This window comes from Sciurus vulgaris, assembly GCF_902686455.1.
Source record: "Sciurus vulgaris genome assembly, chromosome: 1".
In the NCBI taxonomy this organism is placed as follows: Eukaryota; Metazoa; Chordata; class Mammalia; order Rodentia; family Sciuridae; genus Sciurus; species Sciurus vulgaris.
In genome coordinates this window covers 69572056-69595131 of record NC_136461.1, presented here as the reverse complement: position 1 = coordinate 69595131, position 23076 = coordinate 69572056, and the positions used below count along the sequence as shown (strand labels likewise).

The 23076-nt window shown below is 32.5% G+C and overlaps 1 protein-coding gene across 17 annotated transcripts in view; it reads right to left on the bottom strand.

Moving 5' to 3' along the window:
• Positions 1–278: 278 nt before the first annotated feature.
• ADGRL2 (adhesion G protein-coupled receptor L2) overlaps positions 279–23076 on the bottom strand; it is a 623949-nt gene continuing 601151 nt past the window's right edge. For 11 of the 17 annotated variants that reach the window (XM_079147428.1, XM_079147431.1, XM_079147427.1 and 8 more), the window contains 8 exons: positions 22183–22403; positions 20762–20828; positions 12905–12996; positions 10904–11072; positions 8165–8293; positions 7518–7614; positions 5690–5818; positions 279–2321 (listed from right to left, as the gene is read on the bottom strand). In XM_079147428.1, coding sequence (XP_079003554.1) covers positions 1567–2321; positions 5690–5818; positions 7518–7614; positions 8165–8293; positions 10904–11072; positions 12905–12996; positions 20762–20828; positions 22183–22403 — 1659 coding nt within the window. In that variant the 3' untranslated portion in view covers positions 279–1566. Of the gene's footprint in view, positions 2322–5372; positions 5455–5689; positions 5819–7517; positions 7615–8164; positions 8294–10903; positions 11073–12904; positions 12997–20761; positions 20829–22182; positions 22404–23076 lie in introns of all 17 variants that reach the window. The other 6 variants (XM_079147423.1, XM_079147425.1, XM_079147421.1 and 3 more) reach the window with 4 other exon arrangements.

Sequence of the window (23076 nt, the reverse complement as noted above, 5' to 3'; positions counted from 1 at the left end):
TGCAACACAGCAACAACAACAAAAAATACTTTTAGCATACTTCCCTACTGAAAACGTATGTGTCAGATTTTATGCATATGTTATAGATAATTAGAATACAAATTTATTCTTTTTAGCATGGAATGTACAGGCAACTTAATGGTATTTTTTTTTTTTTTTTTTTACATAATCATGAATTACCTAACCCATGGAGTCACCTAAACCAAGAGGAGGAAGGTATGGGAAAGGATCAACATATTAAAGCCAATTATGTATCATACATAAAAGTGCACGTTAGCTACTTGAAAAAATTCACATTTATTTACTGTCAAACCGTGTTAAACTTTACACTGGATATTAGTGATGGGCTCATTATTAACAGGTTTACACAACGGGATGAAAAGAAAAGCAGAAATTTGCTGAAACAATTTACATTTCATTAGAACTTTATCATAAAATAAATTAATTACTAAATATAGGCAGAAGGGATATGGAAGAGTAATATTTGTTTTATTTTATTTTTTTAAAAAAAGAATTAGGCACCTTTTGTTCACTAGAAAGTTTGTGAGAAGTGCCCAGTGCCCTCTTTGCCCTCTGTTCAAGAATAAACAGAAAGATGACACACAATCTTTTCTAGATTTCACCACATTTGTGCAAGGCATGGCAGAACTGGCTTCGAAGAGTTTTCTCCCCATAAAACACGTTCTTTTGGCAATAAGAAATTTAAATGTAAGAATAAAGACTAACTGGTCAAAGCAGAACACTGTATACAGTGGAAAATAAGTGAAAAACGGGTAGAACTTACCATGACAAAGTGTAAGAAAAAACTTTCATAACATATGTGCAACCAAGAGCTTTTCACAATATTTTCTTCAAACTTTTAAAATTATTTTAATGACAATTATATTTCAGTTGGACACAAATGTATTTATTTTTACCCTAGCAATAGAACAAAATATAATTTCTTTAGCCATTTTTCATGAGAATAGTTCATTGTACAGTTGAGGAAACATATGAAATAAGGCCTGTGGCTTGATTGCTAGTGGTTAAACATGTTTTCAATCTTTGCCTTAATGTAAAAGATCTGCAGTGAACTGCAAACTGACGCAGAATATCTCTCCTGCTTTTCCAAGTCTTGTCAGGAACAGTAAGGTACAGTAAATTTGTCCCACAGGATTTTAAAGCCTACGTCTTGTATATAATACAATGCAGGCCTACAAAAATGGTGCAGCCATATTTACAAATTTAGTTCACAAACTGCTGCAGTAAAATGGCTGAAAAGTTTCATTTTGCTTGTTTCACAATTTCTCTAAACAGCAGCAGAATCTTAAAATACCTGGTTGGCATCTCTTTTCTTTGTAACAAATAATTCATTTTAGTATACTCTGTGTATATACAAAGTTTTTGTATGTTTTATAAAAATTCACAGAACTTCAAGGTTCAGTCATCTTTTTTACACTGGAGAACCACAGGTCAACAGAGCCATCTCTTCAAGCAGACTTTGAGGGAGAGCTGCATGGGGCCAATGGAGTCTTTATTTACTTATTAATACTTGCATGTGGCCCCTGGAATTCCTTAGCTGTACTATTAAAGACTTGTTACCAGCTGCATCTGTCCTTCTCTAACATCCCCTTCCGGGATACACCCTTCTTTGTTAATGGGGATTATATACCCATCACTATTGCCCCTGCTGATCTGGTAGCACATCTGAAGCTGCCGTCCAGCTCCAAGATTTGGCATGCTTTTATAGTAAATGTCCTCGTTCTCACTCCTCCTGGAGGGAGACAGGTCTTCTTCCATGTCGGGGCTGCTCTCCTGATAGGGGGAGTCTCTAAGGTTGGGCATGCTTGTGTAAAGAGAGTCTCTGTTAGGGGACTGCAGGTGATCCTCCGCCTCCACGGTCAGCTGGGAGACATAGCTGTCAGTTCCCTCGGGCTTCGCTTTCTTCTGGGGTTGGTAGAGAAGGGAGTGAGTCCGCTGAGGAATGAGGGGGGCCTCGAGTTCTTTGTGATGGAGCTCCAGCCCTGGGTTGTCGCCGTGCATTAAAGATGAAGCATCTGCCACAATAGCGTCATCTTCACTGCTGCTGCCTCCGATCACTGGCTTGACTGGGAGTGTGAGCTCGAGGTTGTGAGTCTTGCTGCTGCCCCGAAGATTGTTGTGCACTAATTCTGAAATGATCATTTTCTCAAAAGCAGTATCATTCAGACTTAGTCCACAGTCCACGACTTGCACACTGTCATTATAGTCCCCCTTGCGCAGTGAGTAGCTGTTGTTGAAATTACCATTTAGCGGTAGAGTATCCATGGCACTTGTATCCCTGGCATTGTTCAGTGAATGTCCTGGAACAGAAAAAGGGGAGTTACCATTACTTCCTCTGTTTCTTTCTGAAGAAACTTTATTTCTTTTGTACAAAACTTTTTAATGTCGTTCAGGACAAAGTTGTGTTTGAAAGCTAACACTTGAAAAGTGTCAGGCTTTCCTGCATTCCCAACTATAAACAGTTGCAACCCCTTAGATAACAGGAAAAAGTGTTAAAAAAAAAAATGATACTGTTTTCCAGGGAGGGAAAATGGCATACAGAATATTACTTTTATCAATTTCAGGGAGACCGTAGTTATTCAATGATTTTTGGTCAAATCTCTGACACTCTTACGAACAAGACTTCACTCCATGCCCTTGCATAGTTAATGCAAAGCAATTCATTAGTGACATTTACATTTTAAAGTACAAGACTATGGTTTATAAAAATAAAATTAACAGAATTTGTCCTAAACAACACTAAATTAAAAAGGAATAAGTCACATACAAAACCGAAAGGCAAATGTACAACATAAACCCACATAATCGGCAAGCAACTTTTTAAAACAACATTCTAACATTTCCTTTGTCTGGAGATGAAATTTAAAAAAAAGAATGAAAAAAATGGACAGATACAAAGAATTCATGTTAAACAGAGACAGCCATCTCTCATACTGACTGGACCGAGGGCCCACAAGCACCATCCAACAACACGAAAGACGGCAGGTGGAATGACTCACTTTGGACAACTCACATCATGTCTGTCTGCTCAGGCTATCTGGCCTAAGAGTAGCTGATATATAAAAGAAAGTAAAATGATTTATTGTAACATGATGAAGAATTTCTAAGCTTCTCAGCAACTTAGTCAGAGCAAGGGTTCAACAAATTAGATTACCAGCAATAGCAGTCTTTATATTTAGTATTTTATTATTTTAACTTATTTTGGTACTAATAATCTCTCTAATAGTAATGGCCCCAGGCTTCTAATGGTCAAAGTTTGCCTGCAGCCCTGCAGTCTGCATCAGTCACAGTGACAGCACCGAATGAACCAGCAGAGTCTACTATACAAGATCAGCCCATAAACATCATGGGCATGGAGGTCAAACGCAGAAATGTTAGAGATTTCTTAAGTATGGGTCACAGAAATTAAACCAAGAATAGATATTAACTATGGAATGGGAGGAGGGTGTCAGCCTTGGCTACTATATTTTTATTTCTCACGGAATGAAAGATTGGATAACTCTGCTTGAAATATGGAAAGAGGTTTAGGAGGAAAAAAAACATGGTAACATGCTCTATTCTGATGAATCAGTTATATTTTCTACAGACACATAAACATGTAAACTAAGACATCACAGTGCTTCTCAAGCAAATGGGAAAAAAAAGTCAGAGAAAATTAAATGGTCTGCACAATGGAAAATTGAGCTACTCATTCTCAAAATCCTAGAGGAAAAAAAAAAAATCACTTGTCTACAGATAGGTCTGTTAAAAGAAAAATAAGAATGAGATGATGTTATTGAAATGAAACTGACCACTGTGAGGCTGCTGCATTGTATGCAAGGCTTGGAGGAGTTTAGGAAAAACTTTTAATTCTTGGAAAAGAATAAGAAATTTCCCTCACTCTTAAAGCTGCAGATATCCCAGAAAACTCAATTTCTTTCAGAAAACACATAGAAATTCTCTGTATAGCACAAATTTCCTGACAGATAAGTGTCTGACAATTATCATTAGCAGAAATGATAATTTGGGGGAGAATATTATATCTGTTACTTATTCAGGTTATTTAAAAAATACGAAAAACAAAACTGACTTCTACATTTCAAAGATTAACAATTCAATTTTTATCATGCTTTGGGTGTTAACAAAATGAAATTATGATAGTTATCTGTAAGACTTCCTTTAGCTTACACAATTTTCTAGTTTATAATTCCTATGTGCCACAATTTTATTTGTAAGCTGTATTTAGAAAACATTTGGCACTTTCAGTTACAGGTGACATATGGAAAACATGCTAGCATTTGTTTCCTTTGCAGAGGTTCAATGTTTTCAGACATTTTTTTCTTTTAATCATTGCTTAAGAAATGTAAAAAGTACACTGAATAAAATCCAAAAGGTGTTTTCTATGATATACTGCAGATTTAAGGCTTCTCTGGTTTTGAAGAGGCATCTTTTTCTGCCCAAGTTCAGGTAATTCACTTGAAGACTTTCCACAGCCTGTAGCAAGATGACTGTGGGAATGCAGAAATGATAAAGTCAATTATTAAGCATTTTGGCTGACAGTACTTCAGGCTTTATAGAGCAAATTATTTCAGCATTGCATATACTTAAGTATGGACAGCATTTGCTACAGACCTCTATTACTGACAAAAGGAAGTACAGATAGATGTACTGTTTAAATTTGTTAACATTTTTTAGTTGCAAATTGTGAACCACTTGCCCGCTGAGTCTACTTCATGACTGCTAGTTATGTTTTAATTGTGCCCGTTAAAAATCATGCTGAAAAAATTTACATTTGATAGGCAAAGTTAAGTTTTACTCCCATACTTGTCTCTCTGTAGGTTGCTAGAGGAAAGCATAAGGAAAGTAAGAAAACAAGAGAATGAAAAGAAGCTGCAGTTACGTTAAAAAGAATTTTACAAAACAAACAAACAAACAAAAAAAAAACTGGAAACCAAGTTTGGGGTCCAATTTAGTGGCAAATATTATTCACAAATAGAGATTATATGCTAGCAGTAATAATGAAACTTTTCCCAAAATCTTGAAAATGGTAATATTAAATACATATGATTCTTAAAAAATAAACTACTGGCATAGTAAACAGGATAGGTTAGTGATAATCTTTCCCCCTCCCCCAATTAAAAACTATTGGCATAAACTGACTAATATTAACTGTATTCTCAAAAGTTTTCTTAAGAAAAAAGAAAAACTACCATAAAGCTGCACTATACTATAGTTTGGTTATATTGACAATGCTGGATGTAGTCTTCTGTACCCAGACATCCAAATTATCTTTATTAACTAGTTCATTCCAGAAACAATTTTGTCAGCAAGCTTTAGAGTCAACTGAATAATGTATTATATAGATATTATACCTCTAAATGATATAAATCTTGAAGATGGGCTCTCGGACCATGTGATGTCAGTCCTGTAATAATATATTAAGATTTATGCCACCTGTGTTAAAAACATGGATAATTATTGTAAATACTATCATGACTGAACTTTTACTATAATATAGTGCAGTTTTAGAAGCCTGGCATGGGCAATACCATAATTTTTTTTTAATTGAGAAATTAAGGATGTAATAATAATAAATATCATGGTAACAAGTATTTTAGAAACAGGGCAAAGATCAGAGCTGTGTTGAGCAGCAAAGAAAGGTAGTTTTATTTGTTAAGTGTAAGCACACCTGGTGAGTTAAATACAGGAGCTGAAGGGGCATTACATACAACTGTTTCAGCGAGCAATGTGTTATAGGGGTTGTTAGTGCCGTGGGGTCGAAGAAGAGGGTTTGTTAGTAGGTAATTGCCAGTCATTCCTAAAGCAAAAAAAAACAAAACAAAAAACAGAAAAAAATACATCAGTTCTTATTTTAGTGTTACAGTTGCAGTATTTTATATATATATATATATATATTTTTTTTTTTTTTTTTAATTCATCAGGGTAGTGGACAAGTTGGCAATGGAAAATCTGTTGAAATTTTCTGACTGTATTTGAACTACTAATTTGAAGGAGGAAGGGGAGAGGGAAGTTAAATTTCAGTAACTCACAGGTGCTTTCTAAATCCCCCAAGTAAACACCTGCTGAGGATGACATTTACTAATTTATACAAAATCACTGTTAAACAAAAATGGCAATTAAATGCATAGAGATCAACATTATGTTTCAAGATGTTACTGCTTAATATTAAAAACTTCACCACTGAGGCCCAGAGGAGAGAATCTCAAACTTTCAGATTTACAGGTGTGGGATTATCCCTCATGAAAACATCTGTGTTAATACCAACTTTGATACAAGCAGGAAGAAAACAATTTTCACAAACAGGTAAAAATTATGACACACTGCAAAAAGCTTCCCTTAGTAAATGCAAAAGCGTACATGCTGAGGGGGAAAACAACTGTAAAATGAATCATCAGATGATTCACAAATTGTATACAACAAGATTTCGTGTTTTATAATCTCATTTGCCAGGTTTCAAAAATGAATCTTTGAGTACTTCATTTACTTTTTGATAGTCATCTTAACAGAATTAGGTAAAATACCACTGCAATGGAATAGATGCACATTTACCTCATTCTAATTGATAAATGATAAACTCTACCTATCAATTGTATGCTTTGTGCAGCTAATGTAATTTCACTAAAAATATTTTAAATTCAAGTTGTTTTCACGTCACATATACTCCTCTCTTTATTTTAAGCTAAACTCTTCCCAGAACAATGTCAACAATTTGAAATGTCTTTTAACATTTTCATTGTGGTAAACTCCATATTATATTACAAAATCAATACTTCAAAACTGAAAATACCTGAATAAATTAACTTTCCAGGATCAACACAATAACAATTTTTTCATACTAGATTGACATTTACTAAGCTTTTATTCAGGAATACCTGTGTGTGTATGTGCTTGTGACCTTATCTTGCTAAATTAGTTCCTTTTACAGAATTATATTGATTTATATGACAAATTTAAAGTTGCCTTTATAGACACATCAAACAATATGGAAAAAGTACTACACAAACTTTTGTGATATTTTAACTTTGTTTATGAAGGCTTACTATAAATCTTATGAAAAAACATCAAAGAATTTTACAAATATTTTGCCTTTTTTCATTGTAAAATCAGCACTGTTTTACATGAATAGTAGTTATTCTAATTTATATTAATATTTTAAGAAGAACCTTTTGATAAATGTCTTGTTTAGAAAGGAGAAATGTGGGATACCCATTAGGAAAACATTTTAATCTGTGGCAAAGTATACTTTTAATAATTACTTTTTTCAGCCTTCTATTAGTGTGGAGTTTAAAGTTATATTTTTTGCATTACATTATCGAAGGAAATGAATTTATATGTACTTTAATAAATGATGACTAAAAGTAAATAGGTTTAAGAACGTGTGATATATATACCCATGACAGAAAATTTCAGTACTTTGTCTAGAATTATTCTAAGTTGGCAAAAAAGCCCAAAATTTGTATTGTATATTGTAAACTAAAATTTTCCTAATAACTGACCTTGATTAAGTGTTGAAGTACTATTGATGTCACCTGAGATAAAAGAAGATTCAGATTGTTTTCTCACAGTGTCATTCCACATCCTTCTTATACGACTCTATTAATATAAAATAGCAAGACATACGTTAGTTTTCCCAAGCTCACCTTATTAAAAACACACAAAGATTCATCCTAGACAATCTGTGTATGGTTATCAGTTGGCCTTTTACAGAATGTGTGCTGTTTTGGGTCTAAAATTAAGAATATCCATGTTGCCCTGTTGCTTGCCTTTTACTAAAGGGTATTTAATTTCCACTCTTAAAAGTGTGTTAGTTAATTGACTTTTTATAAAAAGTTGAGATGACTGCTTATTCAACAAATACTGACTGAATGCCTGCTCTGAGCGCTGTGCTACATGTCCTTAGAATATGGACTGATTAGGATTCACTTCTTAAAGGACTCACCAACTCCAAAAGGATGCTTACACCTAAACAAACACCTGGAGTACATATTTAAGAAGAAATTAAACCAAAATACTAAAAAAAGCAAGCATTTACTACCTGCATCATTATAATGAGGAAACAATTAGTGCATCTAAATAGAACATGTCCCAGTAGGCTTTCTATAAATTAGAGGTTAATTAAAGATGCTGTCAAACCCTTTGTTACCTGTGTGCCAGAGGAATACCGAGCACTGGTTCTGGTGGTGGATGCCTTCACAGAACTGTGGGGGCTCTCAGTTGGGAGGCCACCACAACAATATGAGTGTCTGAAGCACTTGCCATATTCTTTTCGTACCTGCAATGAATAATCATGAGACCATGGGATTAATACAAACATACTTGCTTCTCTCTTTAATTAAATGAGGAGTGAAGACAACCAAGAAGAATTAAAGTAACATTAAGTCATAACTGCAGAGAAAATAAACTGAAATTTCAAAATCAAGTTCAAGTGAAATTGCTAAAATCCCATTAGAGAAATATCTCTGATCAATTGACTGGCTAGTAAGATCTTTAAAACTTCATATAACCTGTGGAAATACTTTGTACCCTGTTGTTATTATTATGTGAATGTTTGTTATTAATTCAATAGCAATGTATTTAAAGTTTCATTCTACCTATACAACTAGGGGCTTCATTTTATTTTGTGCTAAGAAAAATCAGACGATTTGTATATTCCTTGCTTGATTATATTTACTCAATATGTAATTCAGTCATTTAGGTTCTACATACTTCATGTTCTCTTATTGGGTCAATACATAAACCTCTGACTAGATTGCAGTTTTACTCTACAGACAAGACTTCTTTGGCATAAGAAGAAAAAAAAAAAAAAAAGGCACTTTGATACACTTGCCAATGACCAGAATGGAATGTTTTCTTCATTTTCTGATAGGCCTAGCTCTAACATTTAGTATGGAGCACCTAAGATGTCTACTTGCTTCATTAGCACTCAATAAAACTATTATGTAATTTCCATTCACTTTAATGAATTACCCATATAATTTCCCTTTCCTAGTGAAGCCTGCATATATGAGTGGAGAGAAAATTTTAAATCAACCTTTAAAAAGTGGAGTCCAAAGAACTCCCCTCCTAGAACAGTGGTACAGAGTAGGGAGGAGCTATTGACAGAGGGTGCTGGATTGTGTTAGTTATATTGGTCTAGAAATATTTTATTGCAGATTAGAGCCAGTCTTTGAAATTATAACACAGACAAGGAAAAATTACAAAAAAAAAAAACAAAAAACTTTTTTCTAGTAGACGACCAAAACAATAAATAAACAAAAAACCCAAAACACTCAGAAGCCTTCCCCCTTTCACAACTCAGTAATCTGCTTGTAAAGACCATGACTTTAACACTTATTCCTTTCAAAAACAGAAAATTAAAGTTACTAGATAACCTTTTAAATCTAAGTGCACTTCCATTTTCTTCTTGGCTTTATTTAATTATACCTATTAAAACAATAACAATGTGGCTGAGCTTCAAGGGCATTTTCTTGGCCTAAATATGCTCATTGGAGCAGTAAGAACCATGATTTTAATGTATCATTTTATGGCATATCCTTAACAATCCACCCTGGCAGCACCCAATAGGATGTGTCCTAGAATAAGGAGAATGTGTCAAAACAAGTGCTTCGTGATGCTTTTAAAATGTAGTTGCTAAAACAAAAAGAATGTGAAAGTCTTCTTGTTCAATTAGCACGCATAACTATATGAATAATAACTATTTCACCCTTTCCCTCCTATATCAATGCATTATGTCAAAAAAGTTTGACACAAAAGTCCAGAAATGAATATGTGATCACAGGTTTGTGCACAGACTGCTCATTTACATAAAAAACAAATAAAAACTAAAATAGTTACTAAGGTTATCCTTGTATAATGTTTAGAAAGTTAAGAATTCACTGTTATTAAATAACACATGATACCTCACAAAAATTTTCCACACATTTAATGGCTATTAACTGTTCTGAAATGCTGTATAACCAAGACAATGGCAATCAAAATGGTATTTCATCCAAATAATACCCTCCTGTGTTGGTTTTGCCTAATGCCTATATTGCTGTGAATGTACATTATCTGTCAGTGTTGAACATTCCACTGTCATTATCTCAAAATTATAGCTTATTCAAAACTGATGGAAGTAACAACACTATCATCTTGTCAGGACTGAAAACATAATAGTTTTCACTTTCACAATTCTATTTCTCTGTTCAATTTAGTGACCAACTAGTAATAACAGAATAAAAAGACTACATTAGATATGCAGACAGAAAGGATGATACCTTGTGAAAGGCACAGAAATTTCAAACTCAAATGGCTGCTAAGTGATTCCCTTAGACTTATATCTTGCTACAGATTGAAGTTTTTCCCTTTTAACTTTAATTTTCAATTTTTTTTGCTGAATTCACTTAACATGAAGTCAGGACAAAATACTAGGTAGGACATGAGGTTTAAATTATTGGTTTTTAAATCTTTCAAAATTACTCAAAATGAACATTAGCACTAATTTTTTTATATGTCTGGTGTGTTTAAAATTGACATGATTTATCCTTACACTCAATTTCATTTTGGATCACTGCATTCCTGTTAGTGAGCAATGAATTTAACTTTTTTTTTTTTTTTTTAAATCTTGTCTACTTTGGGAGTAAAGTATTTTACAGACCCTACTAACAAAGAAGTCTTAACATCAAGATCAAAGTTTACAACCTTCCCAAATTGAGAGCCAAAAGATGACTGATATTCCATTTTATAATGTGAAGCCTGAATTTCCAGACAGGCATTAAAATTAACTTGTAATAAAAAATATGATGCTATTTAGTAATATGCCCACTGTAACTTCTCTATTACACCTATTACTTTCAAGTCACAGAAGAGCAAGCAGAGGCCCCAGGTGTTTCCATTCACTTACTTTCTTCTGGAGAGCACAGTGAAAGATGAAAATGAACACTCCCTGGAAAGCATTAAAGATGGTGAAGAGATACGCCATCACAACAGTCTCCTCATTAATAAAAAGCAACCCAAATGACCAGGTGAGGCCAAGAAGACACAGCAGAGCAAAAGCACCAAGCACCCAAGACCTGAAAAAACAAAGTGAATTTTTTAACAGGTTCAATGAGGGGGCAGGGAAATACTTATCACACTTATTTAACAACATATCAGTAGTAGCAGTTGACTTTCTCTATGTTCACATTCAAACTCAACAGCGTTTGTCTTTATCCTTTCATTGATTAAGAAAGAACAACAGCATTTAGTACTGGAGCCTCCGGTGAAAACCGCAACAGCAGGCATGACCTTTTCTTACTCCAGAATACACAGGTATCAAACTACTTTAAAACACAAGTTGTAAAATATCCCCCAGGACTTTATTGGCTTTTATGTGCATTTTGCTTAAAGAAATTAAGGAGTTCTTAATTAGTTTACTAACACATTTTTATTCCTGTGGTCTACTCATATGACACTGAATAATGTGACACATACAGAAAGGTTAAATGGCAGATAATCACTTAGCACCTAAACTTCAGAGTCTATGAACTAGTCTTAGGTGAACCTAAGGTTTTATAACTAAAGCATGAAGAAGCCTAGCTGAAATGAGATAAAAACATGAGGACAACTTCAAATAAAAAAAAAATAATAATAATAAATTTTGGAGAGATTTCATCATGAATAGCTTAAGGAAAAAAGAACTGTAGAAAATAGGGCGGAATGAGAAGGATTTAAAGTCAGTGCATTCCATGTCTAACTAATGATCTTACTTGATAAATGGCTTATTATCTTCATAGCTAGAAAGCATTATAAGCAGAAAAGAGAAACAAAATTATTAGACAGAATTAAAATAGAAAGTAATAAGAAAGCATTTATATATTTTATAAATTAGTCAAAATTAAGAAAGTCAAAATGCAGAGGCAAGCAATTAAAAAAATAAAGGCATATTATCGTTTAAAAATACTATAGCAAATCAGATATTTCAAAATAATTATAAAAATTAAGGGCAATTCATGATATTGACGGATTTGTAAAAAATATAAATCATGCCATAAATTGGTTAATGTAGGGTTCTACCTTACCCAGGTAAGTCCGTATTATAGTAGCCATCACAAACACGGTAATTACTGGTGTAGATGAGAAGACAGAAAGAGGAAAAGGAAGAAAAGAGAGATGCTAAAGATTAGCTCTCTCTCTTACCATGCAACATGCAATGAAGCTGGCACTAACCTATCTAAAACATCTAACTTTTAAAAAATTTACTCTTACAATAGATCTGCCATTTTTTACTCTAAAAATAGTATTTTCACAATCCCATTAAAATCAACTTGAATATCTCAAGTTCTAAATTAACACTCATATTTTAAAATTAACTCTGAAAATACCTCCATAAGATGACTTAATGAATCAACAGCTATCAATTTTTTGTTAATTAGATAGCATTTTTCCATTGATAGAATATTGCAATAACACTAGTAAACATTTGTTTAATTAGCATAAAAACAACAGATAATCTTCAAGTTAACAATAGATTAAATTCTCTTATGAAAACAGGATTAGGAGGAAAAACTGCTCAGAATCCTTAAATCAAAAAGTCATTTAACAAAACAAACTTAATAAAATCCTATCAGCCATGCAAACAGGAACATCATTTTGAACTGCATTTTAAATTCAAATGAAATTGCTACAGTAATATGAAATTTCCACAAAGCCACTGAAACAATTTCTTCATCCTAGATCAAGACAGAATTATCTAATTTTTGACCCACGTCTGTAACATGGTAATAGTGAGACTCAACCTTGATCGGTAAAACTTCATTCTGAATAATTTCTAGAGTTGATAGAAGGCAAAAATACCTGTGTTCCCTGTGGAGAATATCTTTTACTTAGCTTGTCAAGTGTTAAAATTAAAATACAAAATACTTACTTAATGTTTTCCAACCTGCTAGAATCTGGTTTCAAAGTGTTTGAATGCTTCACCATTTTGCACAATGTGATCACGAGGAAGATAATATTTAACTGTTATAACGAATAAAGAAAGGATCAGATCACTATAAACAAAAAGAAATTTTGCAAATATAGTTAATAAACTAATGCAGTTAAACATCAATGATTCAATTTAGGTTTATGTATGTGATGATCAACTTCAGTCTATGTAAAAAATACTCTGGCACATATGATCGATTCTTTAATAGATCATTTGACATGAAATTGCAACCTCATTAAGTTAGTATCATGTGGTAATGATTAAATAAATTAGAAAACCTAAATTAGTTTCTTCAGCTATGTGTACTCCAGGGCCTAAAACCCACAGAATGAACACTAAAGTGAATTTCTTAGAAGGACCACTTACATCAACTTAAGGAAAAATCCCTGGGTTGGAATCATAAGACTTGGATAAGAATCTAGCACTTGATTTTGACTGATTAAATGAGATTAATAACATCTGCACAACCTACTTTCTAAGTTCACTGTGAGGAGCAAGTGAAATAAAATATATAAAAACTCCTGTATATGAAGGCAAATTTTTAAAAACACATATATATTTCCTATTTAACCATTATTTAGTCATTATTTAACCATAACCATGAGTTCTTCTTTCCTTTGTCTTTGTATCACATTCAAGTTGGTAAATTCTGACAAAGGGCTGCTTTCAGTTCTAAACATTCTGCTGTGCAAGAAATCTAGGTGCAAACAAAAGCAACTTGGGGAAGATGGAATCTAACATAGAAGGTCTGGAATGCCCAGAGGTCAACAAGAGCGAACTCAGAAAAAGGGGTTGGTTTTGACTGAAAAGAGACAAAACTTGGTAATTTCCACTTGCTTCTGTAGACACCTGGCAGAACTATGGAAGGGAGGCAGTTCCATTTTTAAGTTCTAAAAATACAACTAAACTACTTTTGCTCATGGATTTTTTGACATTTTAAATTATTATTTTAAAAGAGACAAAAACAGTTACTTTGAGAGGTTTACATGACTTAGTACCAGTTAAATGGTATATTCAGAGAAGGACCCACTGCAGGTGATGAACTCAATTCCTTGGGGACAGATAATCCACACAACTTTTTGACAGTAATATGATCCTTTTTACTGAGTCACAATGACATATGTTCAAATGATAGCATTATTTTTACTCATCCATCACTACTTCTAATTTTTATAATTAGGAAAGTTTATATAGGACAATAAATTAAAATTTCTAAGTCCTTCCTATGAAGGATGAGTTTGGGAACAGAGCAAAGGCTTTAATCCAAGCTCTTTATCATTTTGTCTACTATGCCTTATTCTTTCTCTCAGAGGTAGAATTTCCTTTTACAGGATAAAATGAGGTTAATGGGCATAACTTACACATGTTGGCAGACAGTGTTCTACCCTTCAATGTTAATTACTGGAGGACAAAAGCAGCTCTTTGTTTTAAAGTATTTAAAAATTAATTTCTTAAAATATTTATGTAGAGGAAAAAGTAAGTAAAATTGTAGAAATATTTTCTTGCTTTATTTGCTAAAGATTATTACAGTCAGTCACAAGATATATGCTTGAATTTCAAGGGATGTTAGAATATACATTTCATTCAACAAATATGTACTGTTTTTCTTGACTGTTCCACGCAAGGATATACTTATTGTACTGTGGATACAACACAGTTTCTGCTTTTGAGGAATTAATTTAAGAGAACCATCTGATAATACAGTAAATATTGATAGGTTTTTAAAGCATTATGATAAAGTGTATCTCTAATTTTTTAAAATAGTAGACAAAAATCAACATGTCATTACTCCTACAGCTTACAGAACAGCAGACTTAACTAGTAAAATTGAAGAATGGTTAAAGGGAAGAACTACATAAATATCCTAAAAACAAACTAAAACCCATGTAAACAAACCGACGCCTACCATTGGGTAATCTGTTTCACAGATTACCTCACTTTCTCCCAACTTCCTTTTTAAATGTCTTGATACAAACATTTCTTTTACTGTAAATTTCTAGATATAGGGTTCCTCCCTCCTTTTCTTAATTTTCCAAAGTATATAAGGTCAAAATTTGGTATTCATGACTTTCTAAACACATTAATAATCCCCTCGTCTCATCTTAGGAAAAAAAATAGTAGTAGTAGGACATTCCAGAAAGAAAAAAAGCTGTTTATTATCTACAACAATGTTTAAAATTATTAGCAAAATAATGAATGTGAATGTGAGGAAATGTGGAATGTGTAAAATACTATGCTGCAAAAAGAAAATGAGTGGAAAGTCCAGGGATGAATTTATCAGAACAATGAACAAAATCAGGTAAAAAGCAATCTAAGAATAAAAACACTTTTCAATAAAACTGAAATAAGAAATTGAAATCTACCTGTAGGGAAATATAATTAAAGCTTATATATGATAAGACAATTTTGTTCTAGTTAAGACTAAAAAAACTAGCCCAGTTGAATGTGTCACAAAAAACCTTCTCATTTAATCCTTAAAACATACACTGTTGACTGCTTTTCTCCCCTTTTCTTCCCTTCGCTCAACTGAGGTTTTTAACAAAATACATGTCCGATGTTTTCTTTCTATTTAATACATCGACAAGTTCAGAAAAATATAGAAAATCCCAGGGAGGAAAAGTCAGCTACAGTCCTACTGCCAGAGGTAGCAGACAGCTCTTGTATGCACAATTTATAAATTATTGAGCTATGTCTTGCCAAAGATTACTTAGCTACTATAATGTCAGTGTTGAGATTCAATATACTGTGGTCTGGCTACACAACCCACAGTATTTCAAAATAAAATTAATCAATTTGTTCTGGGAGGCAAAGTTCAGAGTCTTTGAACAACAAATATACTAGTTCTATATAAAAAAAAAGATTCCACTTCTACAAAGCATGATCCAATGTAAAGGTAAACAAGCAATGATAAATGAGGTTAAGATAAATAATCAATTAATATATATACAATACTGCCTAAAAGAAACCCTGAACTGCATAACAGGTGTACTCTTGGTATGACTGTCCACTGATGGACTTACTAGAGTTAACTAACAATCCATTTCCTCTGGAAATTTCTACCACCCTGGAAACTTCTACCATCCCACAACCAGCAACATGCCAGAATACTCACACTTCTCCCCACTAGTCAACCTGAATGCCTAACTGTCCATTTTGTCTTCTCCAAAGCTTGTTACGTCAGTTCCACTCTCGGCTAAATACTACACAATTTCAGAAAACCCAAATGCGAATATAAAAATAAAACTTTAAAAAGCTGTTCTAACACAGCTAACATTGATCATATTAAGAAGACTTAAAAGTAAGTCTCTTTAAAGACAACTAAAAATACTGGGGAAATAATTCTAAAATCCTTGAAGGATTTTTGTATTCAAATAATTTCCCAAGTGTTCCTGAATTTTCCAAAATAAAGAAACTAAAAACAAGTATTATAGTCAATGCAGATTGTCAAAAAAAAAAAAAAAAAAAAGTTAAATCCTGCACAAATTTAGCTCATGAAATAGAAAGCATACAGATAATGAAGGAAAGGTATATTTAATAAGACAAAATTCCATCATTTCAAAAAAAGGAATTATGAAAACAATCATTCAAGTCCTACTCTAAATCATAAGATGGCAAAAACCCCCAAAAAAGCTAAAATGAGTTTTTGTTTCCCCAATTCATTAAAAAAAAAGAAACTGAAATTTCACTGACATGTACTATTTACTAGTTTATTAGAAAAATGGACTACTTCTACCATGTAGATACTAAACAATTTAATATGGTACAGCCAACATCATATGGCAGTAAAATATTTCTTGGAAACAAAAGGAATAAATATTGAAGCATAAATACATCTTTTTAAGTGTGCTTTTATAGTTCTCTTATTTTTCAATGCTTAAAAAATTATGCTAAATTTTAGTTTCACAGAATAAATACTGTTGCTATGATCTTTTTCAGAAGGTAATACACTGATAAGGATTATGATTTTGTTAGATATAATATCTTAATAGATTCTCCCCACTCATTGTTTCTTATTCTCTTAAAATACAACTATGGGAATATAAAATGGAGACAAAGGAGCAAACAAAACATTTTTGGTAAATTCTATGATCCACAATAGTCACTTTTGTACAAAAACATATGATTTTATTTTATTTTATTTTTTTTTGCGGTGCTGGGGATTGAACCCAGGACCCTGTGCTTGTAAGGAAAGCACTCTACCAACTGAGCTATATCCCCAGCCCAAAACATATGATTTTAAATTAATTTTAAACTATAGTCTGCAAACTTGATTTCATAGTTTCTGTGTATTTTCTTCCTGATTTTTATAAGAGGAACTTTCCAGGTGTGTATTCATTTCTTTCTTCTCTCCCTATTCCCCTATTTATGTATTTATTTATCTATCTATTTTGGTTTAAATAAGTTATTTCTTTCTCATTTTATTTTTCCTCAATATATTTTCCTGTCTTTGGTATACATTTAAAACTTAATCACAAAATAGAGTTTCTTCTATTTCTCACTGGAAAGCAGAAGGGAGAAAAAAGATACCATTCAATTGCTGCCCTCTCACCTCCACTCCAAGGGAGCCAGTTTTACCCTCTCTTGTCTTTTTGGGGTTTTTTCCCCTCCCAAACAAAAACAACACTGAGTTTAAACATAATATTTTAAGATAGGTTGAAAGGCTTTATGTATCAGAAGGATGTGTCAGAAAGGAAAATGTAGAGCTATAAATATACACACAAAGATTTGTCTAACCTGGTCTAAGTACATGTAGTTACTCAATTATTCACACAGAAGTCACCCTTAAGTATAGATTATTAGGATTATGTTAGGTATGTATGTGAATCCACCAGCTAAATATGCTCATGATTAATTTTGGAGATGAAGCAATTTGTTCATAAATTAATCAAATATTAACTCTGGTCTAGGTCTGTGTGCACGCAGTTATGATAGATAGGTCTTCCACCTATGTAAAAGGGTGGGAGCAGATCCAGAAGGAAAAAAAAAAAAAAAAAAAATATATATATATATATATATATATATATATGTGTGTGTATATATCTCCAATACAGCTAAAAGGACTAAATCACCAAACTGGGGCATTCTTTCTGTTCCACTGACCAATATCGTTCTTTCACCTCTTCCCAAATAATAATTATGAACATAATTATTAAAATAATCTGCCAGTGAAAATGGCTGATAAAATCCAATGATGCTTAATAATATGGCATAGTTAAACATCACCCATTTTGATAAACACAAAAATACAAAGAAGCTTGTAAAAACGAAAAAGGTACCAGAGATTATAGGAGTGCACAGTTTGCTTTATGGCCATCAACCTGCTCAATTGAATCACATCCGTCTGAGCTTAGCAGCTTAAAATTCATTCCACAGCTTGCAGTGCTGACATGGATATGATAAGACAGAAGAACAGAAACACCACTCTGAAGTAACCTAGCTGAACTGCATATGTTCTGACCCTTTTTGTCCTCCCTGGAGCTTTTGCTACCTGGCAAATGCAACTCTAAAACTGTACTTGTATCTCCAGATCTTTGCTATTAGCCAAGCAGAAACCTATTTCTCTCTGGGACTAGCAGCCAGAGAGGTGTTCTCTGAAGAAGACTTCTAAATGAGTGTGTGAGCTGAACTCTTACTGAACTGAATTAATTATTAATGATGCAGATGGAGCTGTCCAAATGATAAGAACAGCTCCTGACGTGTCATGATCCAAGCTTTCATTAAACCATTTCAGGCATACTAATGGTTTCCCACTGCTCATTACTTACCAGCACTTTTCTCATAGATATAATAACTCCAGTGCCTGTAGGCAAGGCATTCTATAGAGATGCAGAAGTGGGAAGTTTTATCTTCCTCAGTGTATTATTTTTCTTCACAGCACATTATTATTAAAAATGTACACCTATTTAATACTACAAAGTTAAATGGTTTCAATTCAAAAAAGCTAGAAATGCAAAACTATATTTTCTAGAAATGCTAGAGGTAATTTTTTATCATAAGAATATTCCATAAAAGATAGTACGAAATACAGCTTAGTCTGAATTGAGTTTTAAATATATCACCCGAGAATAAATGTAGGTAAATGTATTTTCAGTAAACACATGCTATACAATAATATTTCAGTTTAGGTTACATATTGTTTTGCAAAACTGCTTGGCACTCCTGTACAACAGTTAAGTTTCATTCTGTGTTGAGAGGGCAATGCAATTGAGAATTCCAAGGAGATGTATACTGTGATTGCTACCTGCTGGTTTCTTTTTGTTGTTGTTGTTGTTATTTGTTTTTAGGTTCAGAAAAATGTTCCAAAAGCCCTTCACAACTCAGTCTAAAGTATTTGAGAGGATAATAATAAAAGACAAATAAATAACATGGGCTTACATTTTAAATGGGTAATATAATACAATGTATTTTACCTCTTTTCTTTCTCAAAGTTGAGTTGTGTGAACATTAGCTCTTTTACCAAGTAAATATTTTTTTAATGTTTTAAAGTTGGTACTTACCTTTATAAATATAAAACTTCAGTACAACAGAAGTAAACACATGCCATTTTTATAGTCTGAATATCCCTAAAATGGTCTCTATAGTTTCCAAAGTATAAATGTGTTTGGCCAAGGACTTAGGGGAAGAGAGAAGCCTGTGTTTTTAAGGATCATACCTCTTCATGTCAGCAGTCTGTCATTAATTCAAGATAAGCTTAGGCTATGTTAACAAACAGCCTACGAATAAAAACTGGGGTAATCATCTGGACTGAATAATTCTGATGAGAAATTAGCTTACCTAGGAACACTAGAGAATATTTTACTAGTTTAATTCACATAAGTATTCATCTCAAATTTTCATTTTGCTTAGTAACTGCAATTGTGTAAGATAATTAATTTTAATGCCAATAAAAATGTACACACAGGAGTGGTTTAACGTTTCCTTTGACTACTCATTTTATGATACACTAACAATAAAAATATCCTAAGAAGCACATGTGTCAATTTTTTGAAATTGAAAAAGGAACAAAATTCTGAAAATAGCAATAAAGGAATATTTAAACTTGTGTTTCAACTTGTTTCCTAGGTATCAATGAGACACTGTTAATAATACCAGTTCCTGATACTTCACATTCTTTTGTTTTTTGTAATTCAAGTACTACCATGGATAATGTAAGAAGTTTAAAAATACCTTACTGTCTCTATTCTCAACTTGTATCAAATGCATTTAAAACTAAAAATTCTTAAAAACCAATTTATTTCTGGTACTAGGGATTGAAGCCAGGACTTTATACATACTAGGAGTGGGTTATATCCCCAGTTCTTGTTTGTTATTTTAGGTTTTAGAAAAGTAATTTTATTTCTAATGAGTTTAAAATTCATTTAATATTCCTTAATTAATCTAAACTTTTAAAACTTTATACAAGTAAAAAAACAATTTAAGGTATGGACATTCATGTAAAAATGCTGAATTACTATATGGACATTAAGGTAATAATTAAGGTAAAGTTAATTTGCTTTTCTAAAACACTCATTAAATTTGTAACATGGCTTACAAGTATTTCTTTTAGATTTTTTTTGACTCAATGAATTAGAAATGGGAAATGATATTTTTCAGTAGAGGAAATTTTTCATAAAGTTAAGTGGCAAGTGTATAAACACAATAATGATATAATATTTAAAATATACTAAATAATATTATCCAATAAAATAGAAAATGTCTATAATATTTGAATGTATGAATTAACAATACACTGAGATACTTTTAAATAATATTTCTAAAGTAGCAGTTAAAAAGAAAAGGAAAATAGAGCCTTCTTACCAGAATAATAAAGGTAACAGGTCCAATGAAACTCCATATAAAATAGTTGTCAACATGAAGCCAGCAACTGTTTTGAAAAGAAGAGAGTATGAATCAAGTAGCATCTTTGGATCTTTAACATTACAAGAAAATTAAGAGTTTTAAAACTTAATAAACACAAAACTATCACTACATTTGCTTTTGAAAATTTGCTTATTATGGACAAGAACAAGTCTAATAATTCTGAGTTGGCATGAACTTTAACAAAGGACAGCAATTTACTTCAACCTGCCATTTTTCATTTCAGGTTTTAGGCCTGATAAAAGCACACAAAATTATGCTTATACAGGGAAAAGACTAAATCCCACCCACCCATAAATCCCTAAGGGCTCTTAACTTTATTAAGAAAGATCTGAAACTTCAAATTCCAAATGGCCTTATTATTTTAAAGTCATATATATATATATATATATATATATATATATATATATAAAATCAGCAAAATTTGCCTTTCAGATCTATCTGAACTAAACTGCTCAGCCCTATGAAAGAGAAAAAAAAAATGTTCAGATGTTATGCTTATTGCGAAACAGTACAGCATAAATACAATGCCTTCATTAGGAACAAATACTAGAAAGAAAATCAAAGCACAGAACTCACGGAGAATTAGAGTGAACGATACATTAACTTATTAAGACATATTTTACTTAATAGTTCATTTTTCACATAACCTTGAATCCCTGCTGAATTTCTTTTGTCTGTCATCATCTGTATACTCAAAAAGCTTTCTCTATTCCAAAAGAATCTTCTTCATATAACTAATTTTATCAAAGGAAAAAAAATTTACAGAATTGGAAGGCACATTCATGCCTCTAGCAAACAAAATCCTTAGAAACAAGGCTATGTCTACCTTCTGTCACTTCCTGTAAATATCTATATTTTTATAAATGAAAGATGGTGACTTATTTTAGTCCTTTTCTAACTGACTCATAAAGTATTATGAAAGTTAAACATATGGGATGGAATGTGCTAGTGTTACCATTCAGAATGAGAGTTAGCTACAGGGTTGGCTGCACAAAGAGAGCTAATGAAGCATTAGCTTAAAACCGAGTAGTTAAACCTGTCAGATGCTTTAAGTTCAAAAGAATTTTTACTTAATATCTTCTAAGGCCAAAAAGTTATTTACTCTTTCAATTTGTTTCAGGTCAATCTTTTGTGTTAAAAGAAAGTCCATAATGTAGAATCTGCCTCACCAGAGTACAAATCCTCTGAACCTAGAAAATTACAAAAGACTTGATTGTAATTTGTGCACGGCATGCCCATTCTCTTACCAATAAAGCTTTCAGATGCTATTTTAGTCTGTCAGGGACCCTCACTGACAGCTAACAGGCTTTAAAAAATTATTCACTTGAAAAACACTCAGGTCGCTTGCAATTACTTACGCTTTCACTGTTCCATAGCTCTTATAGTCAATAGCGGCTGAAACTCCAACCACTGTGGCAGGAAACAAGTAACCAGCAACATAGTAATATTTCTTCCTTGAATATTCACTTTCAAAAACTTCAACTAACATTAAATAGAGCTGCACACCTTCTAGGCACATCCAAGCAAAAGCTGCCAAAAAGAAAAAGTGTAGAAGTCCTGCAAATATTGGGCATGCAATCTGTAAGAAAAGGAACAAAAAAATACAAGAGAAAACCCGTGAATGCCAATGGCTTGCTAAAACTATAATATATTCACTCACAAATCCTGCCTTTTAAAACACATCATTACTTAAAACTACTATTAACTCACCAAAAATTTATATGTATATCTTTTCATAATTGGAAACAAGTTAAAAACACTGCCAAACACAGAGAGTGTAACACTTGCATAGAATACCACCAAGTGTGCTAGATTTCATCACAGTAAGACATTACTGCTTTTGGTCAAATTCAAAATCATATAGAAAACAAATCTTAATTCTCAAATTATCCATTATAAAATCTAAAAATTCTGTTTGTCTATGATTTGCTATATAAGTCGTTAGAATGGTTGTTTGCAAATAAATTATTTCTATAACAAAAATTTAAACTACTTATTCTAGTGATAAATATCCTGGCCCTAATCATATAGGATTATCTTTCTATTTTATATGGAGCATTCTTTAAATTCATCCCAGCACAGATGAGTACAGGATAATGCATTAACTAATTAAATTCTGTTTCTGACATTCAGACCTCAAGATGATGACTGCATTGCTCTAAATATGAAGAGGTTCACTAATCAGAATGACTATGTAAGCACAACAGAAATTTGAAACTAGTATATTTTCAGTACCCTATCATTCTTCCATT